The 16,208-nt window shown below is 44.5% G+C and overlaps 1 protein-coding gene across 3 annotated transcripts in view; it reads right to left on the minus strand.

Moving 5' to 3' along the window:
• The window catches only part of LOC126267671 (peptidoglycan-recognition protein SD-like), a 223,935-nt gene that overhangs the window by 187,416 nt on the left and 20,311 nt on the right, over positions 1–16,208 (minus strand). Inside the window, exon 1 of one of the 3 annotated variants that reach the window (XM_049972974.1) lies at positions 165–355. The exons of 1 other annotated variant lie outside the window; for it this stretch is intronic. In XM_049972974.1, the coding sequence (XP_049828931.1) occupies positions 165–222 (58 nt within the window). In that variant the 5' untranslated portion in view covers positions 223–355. Of the gene's footprint in view, positions 1–164; positions 361–16,208 lie in introns of those variants that run through there. One more of the 3 variants, XM_049972988.1, reaches the window with a different exon arrangement.

Consider the following 16,208-nt stretch of genomic DNA (forward strand, 5'->3'; position numbering starts at 1 on the left):
AAAACGAGTGGTTTACAACATAAAATACTCTCGGGACAACAGCATCGCATAAATGAATGAAATACACTAATGCTACTGGACAACCAAAGCGACATGCGTCGGTACGCCGACTACGAACGCCCACGACTCGTGTAGGGGAGGCGCGGTCACAACAGTGACAGTACCTGCGGCGGCGCGGGCTGACAGGATGGCGGCGCCCGCACCCGTGTTGCAGTTGCTCATCGCTCAGTGTACACGCCACACCTCACCACTCCACAGCACCGTACCGCACCACACGCCGGCCACTTGGTGACTGCCGACGCCTCGCTTCCCCTCGCCACGCCACGCAATCACCGCCGAAGGAGACGTCAGGCTTGCCAACCGTTACACTCTGCCACAGCCCGCTTTCACTCGTCTGAAGACAAACTGCGAAGAGTGCTCTGGCTACCGACCAGTGAAAGCAACGTTTACAGCGTTCGAGCTGACTACAGAAAACATTTGCCTTTGGACATGTATTCAGTTATGTCAACATATTCAGACTGTCCTACACTGTATCTGTGAAGTGACACTATCTCTCTACATTTACCGGATGAGTCACGGTTACACCAGTTTCATTTCATGAACGGTTCGAGGTGCTGAAACGAGGTTTTCGCCAGATGATGGTACGCCCAAGGACATGCACATTGCAAGAATCTTAACGTTTGTGTCGACCGCGATACTGAAGTAAGCATGAGTTTTGAATAGAACGATATACTTTTTAACAACACCCGAAAACGCTTGAAACGGGGAGCACAGAGATATAATGTTTGTTAATTTTGAGGTTGAAACTCTTCTCAAAAGAAACCGAGAAATATGAAACTGAAAGGAAAGTCGGCCAAAATCGGCTGTTGAATTGTAAATACGCTCATGCCAGGAAAAGTCGTTGTTTCAAGGCTTTCGATATCAAAGTCTGCACTGCAGGTCTAACAGAAACTCTGTTGTCTATCGGCAAGTCATTTCTCCTTCAACATTTCTTGCATGCAGACGTCTACACCAATGAGTACGAGTTAGATACGCTACTTTTATACGGCGATTGTCAAACAAATGCTGTCTAAATGGCAATGAAAAAACTGCGAGACGAAACTAGTTGTTTCTACAAAAACCTGGAAACGAACACACATTCTAAATAGTTTTCCTAAGCCCCATCTGATGAGCCAGAAAATTAGCATGTGCCTTAGTTCCATACACAAAAACCATACCTGAGCCTGTGTCTACGTCGTACAGGCTAGGAGGTTTATCTTAGTATTGTAGCCTTGCCGTGCAGCATGTAACTATGGGTCTGGGATGAGAGCTGTGCTTGGCACAATAGCCGACTCTGGCCGTATGGCTTCCAGTTTTATTGCAATTCTCGGACTCTTTTTGCAAAAGTTTTCAACGTCAATACTGAAAAGCACTATATCACTTAACTATCTTTCCAAGAGCTATTGAACTCAATTATGAAAAGTATATGGTTCCATTAATAAGAAACATACTTGTTTCAGTATCTCGGTTGGTATAAGCAGTCACAGCATTATCCGTGCAAAACATTGCGTGGCCCGCAGCTTACTATCACTTGCGGAAAAGCTCGTTCCGATATCTGGAGCCTTTCAGGAAGAAAAATATGGGTTACCTCTTACGTGAGTCATCTTGCATTTGTAGTTACGTGCGGAACTTGAAAAAGAAGGAGGGGCTAGCGCGGAGAAGACGTCGATGAATATGAAATTCTGTGACTGTAATTTTGGAATAAGTTGTGCAGTTACGTCTGCAGAACAATATTATTCTTATGTGCTTATAATACCCGTCTTTTCTATGTTTTTCTCAAAAGACTAAGCTGGAATATCACATCCTTTTGGGCAGATTATCGTCAACGGGGTATCTTCAAGTGGTGAAGGTTTTAAGGAGATTGTTCCATCTTTTGCAGCAACTAAAAAACGAGTAAGACACGATCGTGCTTCTCTTGAAGACGATGCTTACAAAAGATTCTCCAAAACTGCAACCACGATGAAAAAATCGAGAACATTTAACATGAGGAAGATCTGTGGAAGTGACTTCCACATTTGTTGAATGCTGATCAAAAGCAGAGGTGGAGTCGAATTTCAGAACTATTTTAAAAATAGTGAAACTGATATGTCTGCCTGTTTGTTAATGTGGATGATTATCGATCTGGAAAGTATTACCTAGGTGCCGCCGATTTCAAGTAACTGAAAGGTTGCGGTCAGAAGGATGCGATAGGTATTCTTCACATTTTTTTCCACTTAAAGAATAAAACAGTAACTCTGGAATGCTGTAATAATAAATCTTTCGGACGAAGGGAACGAAAACGTAGTTGAGAATATTCGGTGATAGTAAAAGGGCAAAAAATCTTAATTAGTCAGGACACTGTGCCTGCCCACATAGGTGCTTGGAGATAGTAACAAAATAGAGGCACGACTTGTCAGAACATCAACAATGTAAGTCAGATTTTCCACCTTCTTGTTTTCACATATTCCAACATACAAGTACACATTGAAGCGCCAAAGAAACTGGTATAGGCATGCATATTCAAATACAGAGATATTTAAACAGGCAGTATACAGCGCTGCGGTCGGCAACGCCTACATAAGACAACAAATGTCTGGCGCAGTTGTTAGATCGGTTACAGCTACTATAATGGCAGGTTAACAAGATTTACGTCAGTTTGAACGTGGTGTTATATTAGGAGCACGGGCAATGGGACACAGCATCTTCGAGATAGCGATGAAGTGGGGATTTGGGCAATTACAGCAGGACAATACGACACCCTACACGTCCAGAATTGCTAAATAGTGACTCCAGCAACACTCTTCTCAGTTTAAATACTTCCTCAGGCAACCAAACTCCCCAGGCGTGAACGTTATTGAGCATATCTGGGATGCCTTGCAACGTGCTGCTCAGAAAAGATCTCCACCCCTTCGTACTCCTGCCGATTTACGCACAGCCCTGCAGAATTCGTGGTGTCAGTTCCCTCCAGCACTGCTTCACATATTAGTCGAGTCCATGCCACATCGCTTTGCAGCACTTCTGCTTCAAATGGCTCTGAGCACTATGGGACTTAACCGCTGAGGTCATCAGTCCCCTAGAACTTAGAACTACTTAAATCTAACGAACCTAAGGACATCACACACATCCGTGCCCGAGGCAGGATTCGAACCTGCGACCGTTGCAGTTGCGCGGTTCCGGACTGAAGCGGTTAGAACCGCTCGGCCACCGCGTCCGGCAGACACATCTGCGTGCTCTCGGAGCCCTATACGATATTACGATATTAGGCTGGTGTACCAGTTTCTCTGGCTCTTCAGTGTACTAGTGACTGGGAAATGATTCGAATCGAATGAAGAAGTTACGGCAGCTGTGGATGGATATTTTGTAAAGTTAATATTCTACTTTATTGATGAAAAATGGTCACTGAAAAACCGTTGAATGTAGTGCCTGGATCAAATGTGGACTGTGTGTAAAAATAAATTAACGCAATTTGTACCTAGAAATACAGTATGTCGCTGCCGGATGGGGAAAGTTTCACCTTGCTATCCGAACACAAAAATATAATGTTAGGCGTAGGCTTACTGCAAGCTTCTCGCATTTTATTTGGCGGTGGAACGCAAACTAATAGGGCGAGCTGAAAAGGTATGCCTCTGATTTTTTTATATGAAAGTTCAAAGCATTTCTTTAAAAAAATCAAACGGTATTAACATGCTACATCTTTATTCTTTATGTCTACATATTTGCAGCCTTCTGCCGCTAGAGGGCTCCGTCCTGTAACGTGTAACATAGCAGTGCGTAAAATAACTATTTCAGTGCGCGAGAAACAGCGTCCTGTAATCGAGTTGCGAAATCCAAGATTTCGTCCACACACGGAGCGCCCTCACCTTTAGCACGACAATGCCAGACCACACGCGAACGTTGCGACGTCTGCAACAATCCGACGCCTTGGTTTCACTGACATCTTCCATACTCTCCTGACTTGGCCCCATCCGATTTTTATCTGTTCCCAAAACTTAAAGAACAACTTTGAGGACTTCACTTCAGTAGTAATGAAGCGGTGCAAGCAGAGGTGAGGTTGTGGCTCCGTCAACAAAGTCAAAATTCTAAAAATTCTATAATGACGGTATCAATAAACTGGTCCCTCGTTGGGAGAAATGTGATCGTTGTCAGGGCGACAATGTTGAGAAATTAATATGTAAACATAAAGAATAAAGGTATAGAATGTTACTAACGTTTGTTTTGGCCGCACGGTTGGAGCGCACGGATTTCCGGATTGGCAAGGAGCGCCTGGTGCCCGGCACGGATTCGCCCGGCGGACTTACGTCGTGGTCCGGTGAGGCGGCCAGTCTGTGGATGGTTTCAGACGGTTTTACATCTGCCTCGGCGAATGCGGGCTGGTTCCCCTTATTCCGCCTCAGTTACACTATGTCGGCGATTGCTGCGCAAACAAGTTCTCCACGTACGCGTACACCGCCATTACTGTACCGCGCAAACGTAGGGGCTACACTCGTCTGGTGTGAGACGTTCCGTGGGGGAAGGAGGGGGGGAGGGATCTACCGGGGGCCGAACCGCACAATAACCCTGGGTTCGGTGTGGGGCGGCAGATGGGTGAAGTGGACTGCGGTAGTCGTCGTGGGGTTGTGGACCACTGAGGCTGCGGCGGGGACGGAGCCTCTCCGTCGTTTCTAGGTCCCCGGTTAACATGCAGTACAATCCATACAATACAACGTTTGTTTTAGTTAAAAAGCTTTAAGAGGTTTTACATAAAAAATTTGTAGTAGCTACTTTTTAGCGCAGCATCGTAGGTCACCAAGCATCTCCGTAACACCCTCGCGTTAATTGCGTCATGTCTTTACGGGTTAGAAGAAATAAACAAGTTTATTCAGTCGGCCGGCCAGAGTGGCCGAGCGGTTCTATGCACTACAGTCTGGAACCGCGCGACCGCTACGGTCGCAGGTTCGAATCCTGCCTCGGGCATGGATGGGTGTGTTGTCCTTAGGTTAGTTAGGTTTAAGTAGTTCTAAGGTCTAGGGGACTGATGACCTTAGAAATTAAGTCCCATAGTGCTCAGAGCCATTTGAACCATTTTTTTTTTCACTCTAACACACACTTTATTTCATACTACACTGGTGATCTAGCACTGTCAACTGTTTCGTGTATTTATTTACTTGCTGCTTTGCGTACCAGTGGTCTCCCGCTTTTAGTGTAGGGTTTACACTTGCCGAGTCGCTCATTATGATTTTGGTTCGCATGTCAATGGCTGAATGATCTTTCTGACGCAGCCGTACTCTAAGAAGTGTCTTTTGCACTGTACTTCCTGTAGATTACATTTTATGCGCTTCCGTGTCTGAAGTTCTTTGTCTCCCTGGCTGAGACGGATAACTAGCTCGCATTCACCTGTTACAAGTTAATACAAATGGAACGACGTCATTTCTCCACCAGCCGAGACTGCCTTTTAGTTTTGTACTCTGCAGACTTCTTTCCTTCTGGCAGTACTAGCTGACATCTTTTCAGATTCTTCGCAGTCCAGGCTGTGGGAGTATATTGGAAGCACTGATTCGGTATAATAGATTCTCAGAGCCGATTTCGAATTCAAATTTCCATTTTATATTCAGATTTCCGAATTGAAAATTGGAGCGAAGCGACTAGAATGTGAAGCATTATCTTTTAAACAAGAACGGAGGCGAAGACTCGGTAGGCGCATTCCGTTTTCCTGCTTGGGTGACGTGGTGCGAACTGGGAAGCGGTCGAAACAGTCGCCCGTGGGACTTGGTTAAATTTAATATTGCAGTTCACGCTCGTACCGTAGTCAGAATCTTTTCTAAATAGTACTGGCGCGAAGGACTTCACGGACACATGTCGTTATTTTGGATAAATTTTACCTAACTCTCCACAAATTTGTGTCAAGCATATTCTCAGTTGACACAAATTCTTTCATGAAATATATTACTTAAATTTCTGTGTAAACAGACACCCTTACTATGGAGTCAAGCATTTGGCTTTCACAAACTGAAGTCTCTAATTTGATATTTTAGAATTGTAGCCTGACTCAAAGCGGAAAGAAACTGCTGCCTATTGTGAGAAGTTTTCGTCCCTATCGTGTGCAGTGATAAGAAAACCGATTAGCTCGAATAAATACGTAATCAATTTCGTTCTTAAGAAAGTCAGATATTTCATGGCTGCGGACTTTTCAAGTAGTGATAAATATCTGTTCTGAGCCTATAAGAGTCTACGCTTAAAACATTGACATTTGTGCGTTGTTGGTCATTACGACTTTCTAACCGAAATCTTTGCACTTGGTTTCTTTTCGCGTAACATTCTACAAAATGTCAATACGGATACCTAAAATTCTCGCAAAAATTGCAGGATGATGATGTTCTGGGAGGTAAAGCCAATACAGTTCTACCAACATTTCCACACGAAGATTTCATAAGAGGCCAGAGTTAACAAAAATTATGCGTCTGTACTCCTCTATTAAGCAGCTATTAAGCACAAGTACGTCTGTATTCTATTAATGTGACTGTTTCGCTGCGCTACGTCGTGCGGAAACCAAGGTATGTTAGCTAAATTTGGACCTCATCAAATTATGAACGTACTAGCTGATGCCCGTGGCTGCGCTCGCATATCAGCAGTTTTGTTATGCATGACGGTGAGTAAGTAAGCTAGTAACTTAAAAATGTTCTGGTGTAGAGATGTATGTATAAAAATGTATACATTATCGATATGTAGGTACATAATGAATGTGTTACTGTTATTTTCCTCCCCCCATGAACCATGAACATTGCCGTTGGTGGGGAGGCTTGCGTGCCTCAGCGATAGGTACAGGTAGGCGTACCGTAGGTGCAACCACAACGGAGGGGTATCTGTTGAGAGGCCAGACAAACGCGTGGTTCCTGAAGAGGGGCAGCAGCCTTTTCAGTAGTTGCAGGGGCAACAGTCTGGATGATTGACTGTCTGGCCTTGTAACAATAACCAAAACGGCCTTGCTGTGCTGGTACTGCGAACGGCTGAAAGCAAGGGGAAACTACGGCCGTAATCTTTCCCAAGGGCATGCAGCTTTACTGTGTTATTAAATGATGATGGCGTCCTCTTGGGTAAAATATTCCGGAAGTAAAATAGTCCCCCATTCGGATCTCCGGGCGGGGACTACTCAAGAGGATGTCGTTATCAGGAGAAAGAAACCTGGCGTTCTGCCCTTAATCGGGCAGGTGGGTTAGAAAATTTAAAAAGGGAAATGGATAGGTTAAAGTTAGATATAGTGGGAATTAGTGAAGTTCGATGGCAGGAGGAGCAAGACTTCTGGTCAGGTGACTACACAGGGTTATAAACATAAAATCAAATAGGGGTAATGCAGGAGTAGGTTTAATAATGAATAGGAAAATTGGAATGCGGGTAAGCTACTACAAACAGCATAGTTAACGCATTATTGTGGCCAAGATAGATACGAAGCCCACACCTACTACAGTAGTACAAGTTTAAATGCCAACTACCTCTGCAGATGACGAAGAAATTGAAGAAATGTATGATCAAATAAAAGAAATTATTCAGATAGTGAAGGGTGACGAAAATTTAATAGTCATGGGTGACTGGAATTCGGTAGTAGAAAAAGGGAGAGAAGGAAACGTAGTAGGTGAATATGGACTGGGGCAAAGAAATGAAAGAGGAAGCCGCCTGGTAGAATTTTGCATAGAGCACAACTTAATCATAGCTAACACTTGGTTCAAGAATAATAAAAGAAGGCTGTATACATGGAAGAAGCCTGGAGATACTGATATGTTTCAGATAGATTATATAATGGTAAGACAGAGATTTAGGAACCAGGTTTTAAATTGTAAGACATTTCCAGGGGCAGATGTGGACTCTGACCACAATCTATTGGTTATGACGTGTAGATTAAAACTGAAGAAACTCCGAAAAGGTGGGAATTTAAGGACTTGGGACCTGGATAAACTAAAAGAACCAGAGGTTGTACAGAGTTTCAGGGAGAGCATAAGGGAGCAATTGACAAGAATGGGGAAAAGAAATACGGTAGAAGAAGAATGGGTAGCTTCGAGGGATGAAGTAGTGAAGGTGGCAGAGGATCAAATAGGTAAAAAGGCGAAGGCTAATAGAAATCCTTGGGTAACAGAAGAAATATTGAATGTAATTGATGGGAGGAGAAAATATAAAAATGCAGTAAATGAAGCAGGCAAAAAGGAATATAGACGTCTCAAAAATGACATAGACAGGAAGTGCAAAATTGCTAAGCTGGGATGGCTACAGGACAAATGTAAGGATGTGGAGGCTTATCTCACTAGGGGTAAGATACACTCCTGGAAATGGAAAAAAGAACACATTGACACCGGTGTGTCAGACCCACCATACTTGCTCCGGACACTGCGAGAGGGCTGTACAAGCAATGATCACACGCACGGCACAGCGGACACACCAGGAACCGCGGTGTTGGCCGTCGAATGGCGCTAGCTGCGCAGCATTTGTGCACCGCCGCCGTCAGTGTCAGCCAGTTTGCCTTGGCATACGGAGCTCCATCGCAGTCTTTAACATTGGTAGCATGACGCGACAGCGTGGACGTGAACCGTATGTGCAGTTGACGGACCTTGAGCGAGGGCGTATAGTGGGCATGCGGGAGGCCGGGTGGACGTACCGCCGAATTGCTCAACACGTGGGGCGTGAGGTCTCCACAGTACATCGATGTTGTCGCCAGTGGTCGGCGGAAGGTGCACGTGCCCGTCGACCTGGGACCGGACCGCAGCGACGCACCGATGCACGCCAAGACCGTAGGATCCTACGCAGTGCCGTAGGGGACCGCACCGCCACTTCCCAGCAAATTAGGGACACTGTTGCTCCTGGGGTATCGGCGAGGACCATTCGCAACCGTCTCCATGAAGCTGGGCTACGGTCCCGCACACCGTTAGACCGTCTTCCGCTCACGCCCCAACATCGTGCAGCCCGCCTCCAGTGGTGTCGCGACAGGCGTGAATGGACGGACGAATGGAGACGTGTCGTCTTCAGCGATGAGAGTCGCTTCTGCCTTGGTGCCAATGATGGTCGTATGCGTGTTTGGCGCCGTGCAACTGAGCGCCACAATCAGGACTGCATACGACCGAGGCACACAGGGCCAACACCCGGCATCATGGTGTGGGGAGCGATCTCCTACACTGGCCGTACACTTCTGGTGATCGTCGAGAGGACACTGAATAGTGCACGGTACATCCAAACCGTCATCGAACCCATCGTTCTACCATTCCTAGACCGGCAAGGGAACTTGCTGTTCCAACAGGACAATGCACGTCCGCATGTATCCCGTGCCACCCAACGTGTTCTAGAAGGTGTAAGTCAACTACCTTGCCCAGCAAGATCTCCGGATCTGTCCCCCATTGAGCATGCTTGGGACTGGATGAAGCGTCGTCTCACGCGGTCTGCACGTCCAGCACGAACGCTGGTCCAACTGAGGCATCAGGTGGAAATGGCATGGCAAGCCGTTCCACAGGACTACATCCAGCATCTCTACGATCGTCTCCATGGGAGAATAGCAGCCTGCATTGCTGCGAAAGGTGGATATACACTGTACTAGTGCCGACATTGTGCATGCTCTGTTGCCTGTGTCTATGAGCCTGTGGTTCTGTCAGTGTGATCATGTGATGTATCTGACCCCAGGAATGAGTCAATAAAGTTTCCCCTTCCTGGGACAATGAATTCACTGTGTTCTTATTTCAATTTCCAGGAGTGTAGATACTGCCTACAGGAAAATTAAAGAGACCTTTGGAGATAAGAGAGGATGTAGATGAAGACGAAATGGGAGATACGATACTGCGTGAAGAGTTTGACATAGCACTGAAAGACCTGAGTGGAAACAAGGCCCCCGGAGTAGACAACATTCCATTGGAACTACTTACGGCCTTGTTAGAGTCAGTCCTAACAAAACTCTACCATCTGGTGAGCAAGATGTATGAGACAGGCGAAATACCCTCAGACTTCAAGAAGAATATAATAATTCCAATCCCAAAGAAAGCAGATGTTGACATATGTGAAAATTACCGAACTATCAGTTTATTAAGTCACAGCTGCAAAATACTAACGCGAATTCTTTACAGACGAATGGAAAAACTAGTAGAAGCCGACCTCGGGGAAGATCAGTTTGGATTCCGTAGAAACGTTGGAACACGTGAGGCAATACTGTCCCTACGACTTATCTTAGAAGCTAGATTAAGGAAGGGCAAACCTACGTTTCTAGCATTTCTAGACTTAGAAAAAGCTTTTGACAATGTTGACTGGAATACTCTCTTTCAAATTCTGAAGGTAGCAGGGGTAAAATACAGGGAGCGAAAGGCTATCTACAATTTGCACAGAAACCAGATGGCAGTCATAAGAGTCGAGGGACATGAAAGGGAAGCAGTGATTGGGAAGTGAGTGAGACAGGGTTGTAGTCACTCCCCGATGTTATTCAATCTGTATATTGAGCAAGCAGTGAAGCAAGCAAAAGAAAAATTCGGAGTAAGTATTAAAATCCATGGAGAAGAAATAAAAATGTTGAGGTTCGCCGATGACATCGTAATTCTGTCAGAGACAGCAGAGGACTTGGAAGAGCAGTTGAACGGAATCGATAGTGTCTTGGAAGGAGGATATAAGATGAACATCAACAAAAGCAAAACGAGGATATTGGAATATAGTCGAATTAAGTCGGGTGATGCTGAAGGAATTAGATTAGAAAATGAGACACTTAAAGTAGTAAAGGAGTTTTGCTATTTGGGGAGCAAAATAACTGATGATGGTCGAAGTAGAGACGATATAAAATGTAGAGTGGCAATGGCAAGGAAATCGTTTCTGAAGAAGAGAAATTTGTTAACATCGAGTATAGATTTAAGTGTCAGGAAGTCATTTCTGAAAGTATTTGTATGGAGAGTAGAATGTATGGAAGTGAAACATGGACGATAACTAGTTTGGACAAGAAGAGAATAGAAGCTTTCGAAATGTGGTGCTACAGAAGAATGCTGAAGATTAGATGGGTAGATCACATAACTAGTGAGGAAGTATTGAATAGGATTGGGGAGAGGAGAAATTTGTGGCACAACGTGACCAGAAGAAGGGATCGGTTGGTAGGACATGTTCTGAGGCATCAAGGAATCATCAATTTAGTATTAAAGGGCAGCGTGGAGGGTAAAAATCGTAGAGAGAGACCAAGAGATGACTACACTAAGCAGATTAAGAAGGATGTAGGTTGCAGTAGGTACTGGGAGGTGAAGAAGCTTGCACAAGATAGAATAGCATGGAGAGCTGCATCAAAACAGTCTCAGGACTGAAGACCACAACAACAGCCGGCTTCGGTGGTCTCGCGGTTCTAGGCGCGCAGTCCGGAACCGTGCGACTGCTACGGTCGCAGGTTCGAATCCTGCCTCGGGCATGGATGTATGTGATGTCCTTAGGTTAGTTAGGTTTAAGTAGTTCTAAGTTCTAGGGGACTAATGACCACAGAAGTTGAGTCCCATAGTGCTCAGAACCATTTGAACAACAACAACAACTGTTATTTTGCTGTATGTCGAGTAGGAAAGCAGGCATTATATTTTCTAATTATGTTTCAAAGATGACTCGATTAATTACATTCGTATAGAATTAGACTTTTAGGAGCTTTTATGGCTCACCCAGAAATGGATTACTTTTTTTTTCTTTTTTTTGTGGAGACCCCAGTGAGGGTGTTCGGCAACTTGATGCAATGCAAGACACTTTATGTGAAGCCACATCGGCAGTTTCCGTTTCAATGATAATAAAATGACGGTGACAACACACACATCTAGTCGCGGGTGGACAAAAACGGACCAACATAGAACATAGAATCGATCCCAATCGATCAATCAAGGGCCAGTAATGCTAAACACGATACTACGAAATGTTCGCTCAAATATTACCCGTCCTAGAGGTTATACTCGTAGTGTCACGTGACGCAGCGGCTAAAATGCGACGGCCTCGTCACTGATATTAGAACGGAAGTATGGATCAAACACTTAAGAGGATTGTAAAGGCATTGTATTCACTGCGTTGAATCGTTCTATATAGAACATATCAGATAATACAAGAATTTCCACAAATATGAAAAGTTCAAAAGTCAAAACGTAAACAGCCATTTCAAATAATAATTATCATTCCATATTTCGCGTTGTATTCTTCAGATCAATAAATATTTCGCACTCCATACTTTCTAAAGCAGCTATTGTTTCTTCTGAGCGTACAAGCTATCCCCATACCAAATTTCGTCAAAATCGGTTTAGTGGTTGAAACATAACAGACAGAGTTACTTTCGCATTTATAATGTTAGTAGAGACATGGTTATGGATGTATATCACAGAACATTGCCTTCGGGGCACATAGAGAATTCACGTTGCACATTAACTAGTCAGCAAGTTACGTTACTGACGGGTACAGGTCGAAGTCTTTCGACAGAAATGAATGCAAAGTCTTCGAGGAGTCCGGCTCAGTATTTCATACTAACAGTGTGAAAGATGGATCTGGAGTTGGTGGCTGGCAGAAGTAGACATTTGTGTCAGCGCCTGCAGAGGCAGGTTTTGTCAAGTGTCAAAGTGTCGTCTGCAGTGCAGAATAATAAAAGCTGAACATTATGTTCCAAATAAGAGAATTGTTATTTCCTTCATCTAAAAATATGTGAGAATTTAAATGAAGGCATCCATATGAATTCAAATTGAAACTATAGACGAAGATTTTCTGTCGATGACTTAATGTTAAGTGAAGGTGGATAAAGTGCAGTCAGTAGTCGACACTGAAGTGCTGTTTTGAGAATGACTGCACAAGGAAGAGGGAGTATCTGGATGTAAGCAACGACACCAGCGTTCATCTGACGTCACATTGTTGGGCGATAGGACCTAACCAGAACAGCTGAATTGAATCCGACTCAGAAGATCTCTAGGTTAAGAATCGAATTCTTAACATTTCGTGTCTTCGATTGGATTCGAAGCTACATCTTAGTTCTGTGGGGTCTAGTGCCATGTTTATTCTGCACACCACGAAATGATTTATACGAATAACGCCAAACAGTGAGTGAAGTTTGTTGATTGCAATGCTAGGAACTCAGCTTATAGCAGACGGAACAAATCGGACGTGTTGAGTAACGTGAGGCGCGTGCATAAAGAATGAAGAATCTAGGATATATCCATTTCAGAAAAAAACCTTAAAATTTGCTTCGAGTTAACCATCCGATACAAGACCGAACTTTTCGACTGATAGTTGTCAGTACTTTATAATCAGTGCAAACTGGGCAACGTGGCGTAGTAGTCATGATTCTCTGTCCCATTTTTGATCAATTATCGGCGTGTGCTCCGCCCTTAATGATGTCGTCGTCAACAGAACGTTAAACATGATTCTGCCTTCGACCCTGTCAAATTTTTAAGATCTATACTACTCACATCTTATAATTAAATCCAAAGACAACATTGAAAATTCATAACATGTTGTATTCAATGAAGCTGTTAAAAACGCCTCCGAAATCAACTCCATCTGCATTTTTCTTGACTAAGAATAGTTTTCATTAATAACCATTTGAATAGAATTAGACTGGACTCGTGCAAGTGGTTTTGCGCGAAACACAGCAGTGACATGTACTGGTCAATCAAAACATTGTGACCACTGCCCACCACGACGTTGGATGCTGACTGGTGGCTTTGCGGGCACGAGACGCGCTAACAAAAGTATGTAAGCTGAGCAGACACGGACAGGGTATCACCCTAGCGAAGATATGGACTGCAAATGGGTATATCCAATAAGATAAGCGACTTTGTCAACTGACAGATTATTATTACGCAGAGCCTATGAATGAGTACCTCGAGAACGGCGAAGCTGGTCGAATGTTCACGCGCTACTCTCATGGGGATCTACAGAAAGACGTAGAAGTACAGTGAAACAACTACTATGTGGTTAATGGTTGTACGTCCACGCCTATTCACAGAACTTGGAGTTTGGAGGCTTGTCTACTCGGGTAGGATAGAGGGTGATCTGAGGCATCTCTGCCCTAAGAGCACAGTGCTGGTGCACGCACAAGTGTTTCGGAGCACACCGTTCAATGTACGTTGTTGAATATGGAGCTCCGCAGCAGACCACCCCTACGTGTTCACGTGTTGACCCAACGACATTGTCAATTACGATTGCAGTGGGCATGGGACCATCGGGATTCGACTGTCGATCAATGGAAATGTGTCGGCTCTTCAGGTGAACCACATTTTTGCTACACTAGGTCGATGGTCGTCTCCACATACGTCGTCATCGAGGTGAGCGGCGGCTGGAAACTTCCAGCGCACTGTGGACGCAGGGTAGTGGGAGCAGTTATATGCTATGGGAAACACTCTCCTGCACATGCGTGGTACCTGTGACAGTAACCGAAGAAACACTGACTGCTAGGAACCCTTCATGCTTGATATCTTCCCCGACGGTGATGTCATCTTTCAGCAGTATAATGTTCCGTTTCTCTGGGCCAAAATCGTTGAATAGCATAGGGAACTCAAGTTGATGTCTCGGCGACTGATTTCGCCTGATGCTAATCCTATAGAACCCGTCTGGGTCGCTATCGGGCGCCATCGCCGCCTTCGCAAATCAGTGGCCCGTTATTTACGCGAATTATGACCTGTTCGTAGACATCTTGTAAGTAGGCTGTTTAGGTTTTTTTTTATTGGTAACGCCACGTAGCGCTCTGTATGAAAATCACTGGCTGTGCCGTGTGCAGTCTGTGGCTGGTTGGCATTGTTGTAATACTCGCCATTGTAGTGTTGGGCAGCGGCAGCTGGATGTGAACAGCGCGTAGTGTTGCGCAGTTGGAAGTGAGCCGCCAGCAGTGGTGGACGTGGGGAGAGAGATGGTGGAGTTTTGTAATTTGTAAGACTGGATGTCATGAACTGATATATATATTATGACTATAAAGGTAAATACATTGTTTGTTCTCTATTAAAATCTTTCATTTGCTAACTGTGTCTATCAGTAGTTAGTGCCTTTCGTAGTTTCAATCTTTTATTTAGCTGGCAGTAGTGGCGCTCGCTGTATTGCAGTAGCTTGAGTAACGAAGATTTTTGTGAGGTAAGTGATTTTTGGAATGTATAGGTTAATGTTAGTCAGGGCCATTCTTTTGTAGGGATTTTTGAAAGTCAGATTGCGTTGCGCTAAAAACTATTGTGTGTCAGTTTAAGCACAGTCGTGTAAAATTTTTCTAAGGGGACGTTTCAATCTAACACCACGTACCCCCACAAACCTACCAATAAACTCTCGTATCCCTGATACGCAGAATTAGTGATGCAGTTAGTTCCAAACACGGACAAACTAGCTGTCTAACAGGTGGTAAATCGTTTCGGCACATCAGAGTATATGGTATCGATGGATTACTTCGCAAGAGGAAACTTCCGTAGCCTGTATGTTCTTCGCCTTATCAGACGAAAGAGTCAAATAATCAGCCATATTTAGCTTCGCTGCGTCAGTGATCCTTCATGAGAGACCGTTGGCTTAGGCGTTGACGTCGCCATGAGCCGGTTATCTAATCAGGTTTGAGGCAGGCGCTCGGTGACCACGCAGGTAAATATTTACTGTCTCGCGCTGTATTGACAAGCAGCTGTGTGTCACTCCTTCTAGTAAGGGCGTAAAGTCGCAGTGGGATGTAATACTAATAGGAGAAATAGGTCACTAACAGTTGAATGAACCACTTTAACTATTGAGTGCCTTTCATCAAACACATTATTCTTAAAAAAAATATAACATTTTTCAGAACTCGTGGCCCTTTAGATCAGTGGTCGTCAAGCTTTCTTGCTCAAGAGCGAACACTGGAATTGTGGGGTCACTCCTAGGGCCGTATGTAAAGATATTATTAACTGGTAACCTACATGTTGTGAGTCGCCAACAGACTAACTATAAGAGGGCGCGGTATGTTGACCAACGGACCGTAATTGCTGATCGTTAAAAGGCGAAACCATTCGGATTACTTCGTGTTGACTGTTCTTGTTTCAGATTGCCGTCATCCTCTGCAACCCCAAACATGAGACATGAATCAGACATCACAGTCACACGAATCACGATCCCAGTAACTCGCATTAATGAACCCACGTTACTTCCGTGTCAAAATTGATACCGTAGCAGCTGATCGGTACGAGTCGCGCACGGCCGTGAGTTGACAGTACTGGTAGACACACAATAAAACATCCCCACTTTCACATCCTCTAAGCCCGCAGTGGCCA

The sequence above is a fragment of the Schistocerca gregaria genome, chromosome 1, assembly GCF_023897955.1.
Source record: "Schistocerca gregaria isolate iqSchGreg1 chromosome 1, iqSchGreg1.2, whole genome shotgun sequence".
NCBI classification, from domain to species: domain Eukaryota; kingdom Metazoa; phylum Arthropoda; class Insecta; order Orthoptera; family Acrididae; genus Schistocerca; species Schistocerca gregaria.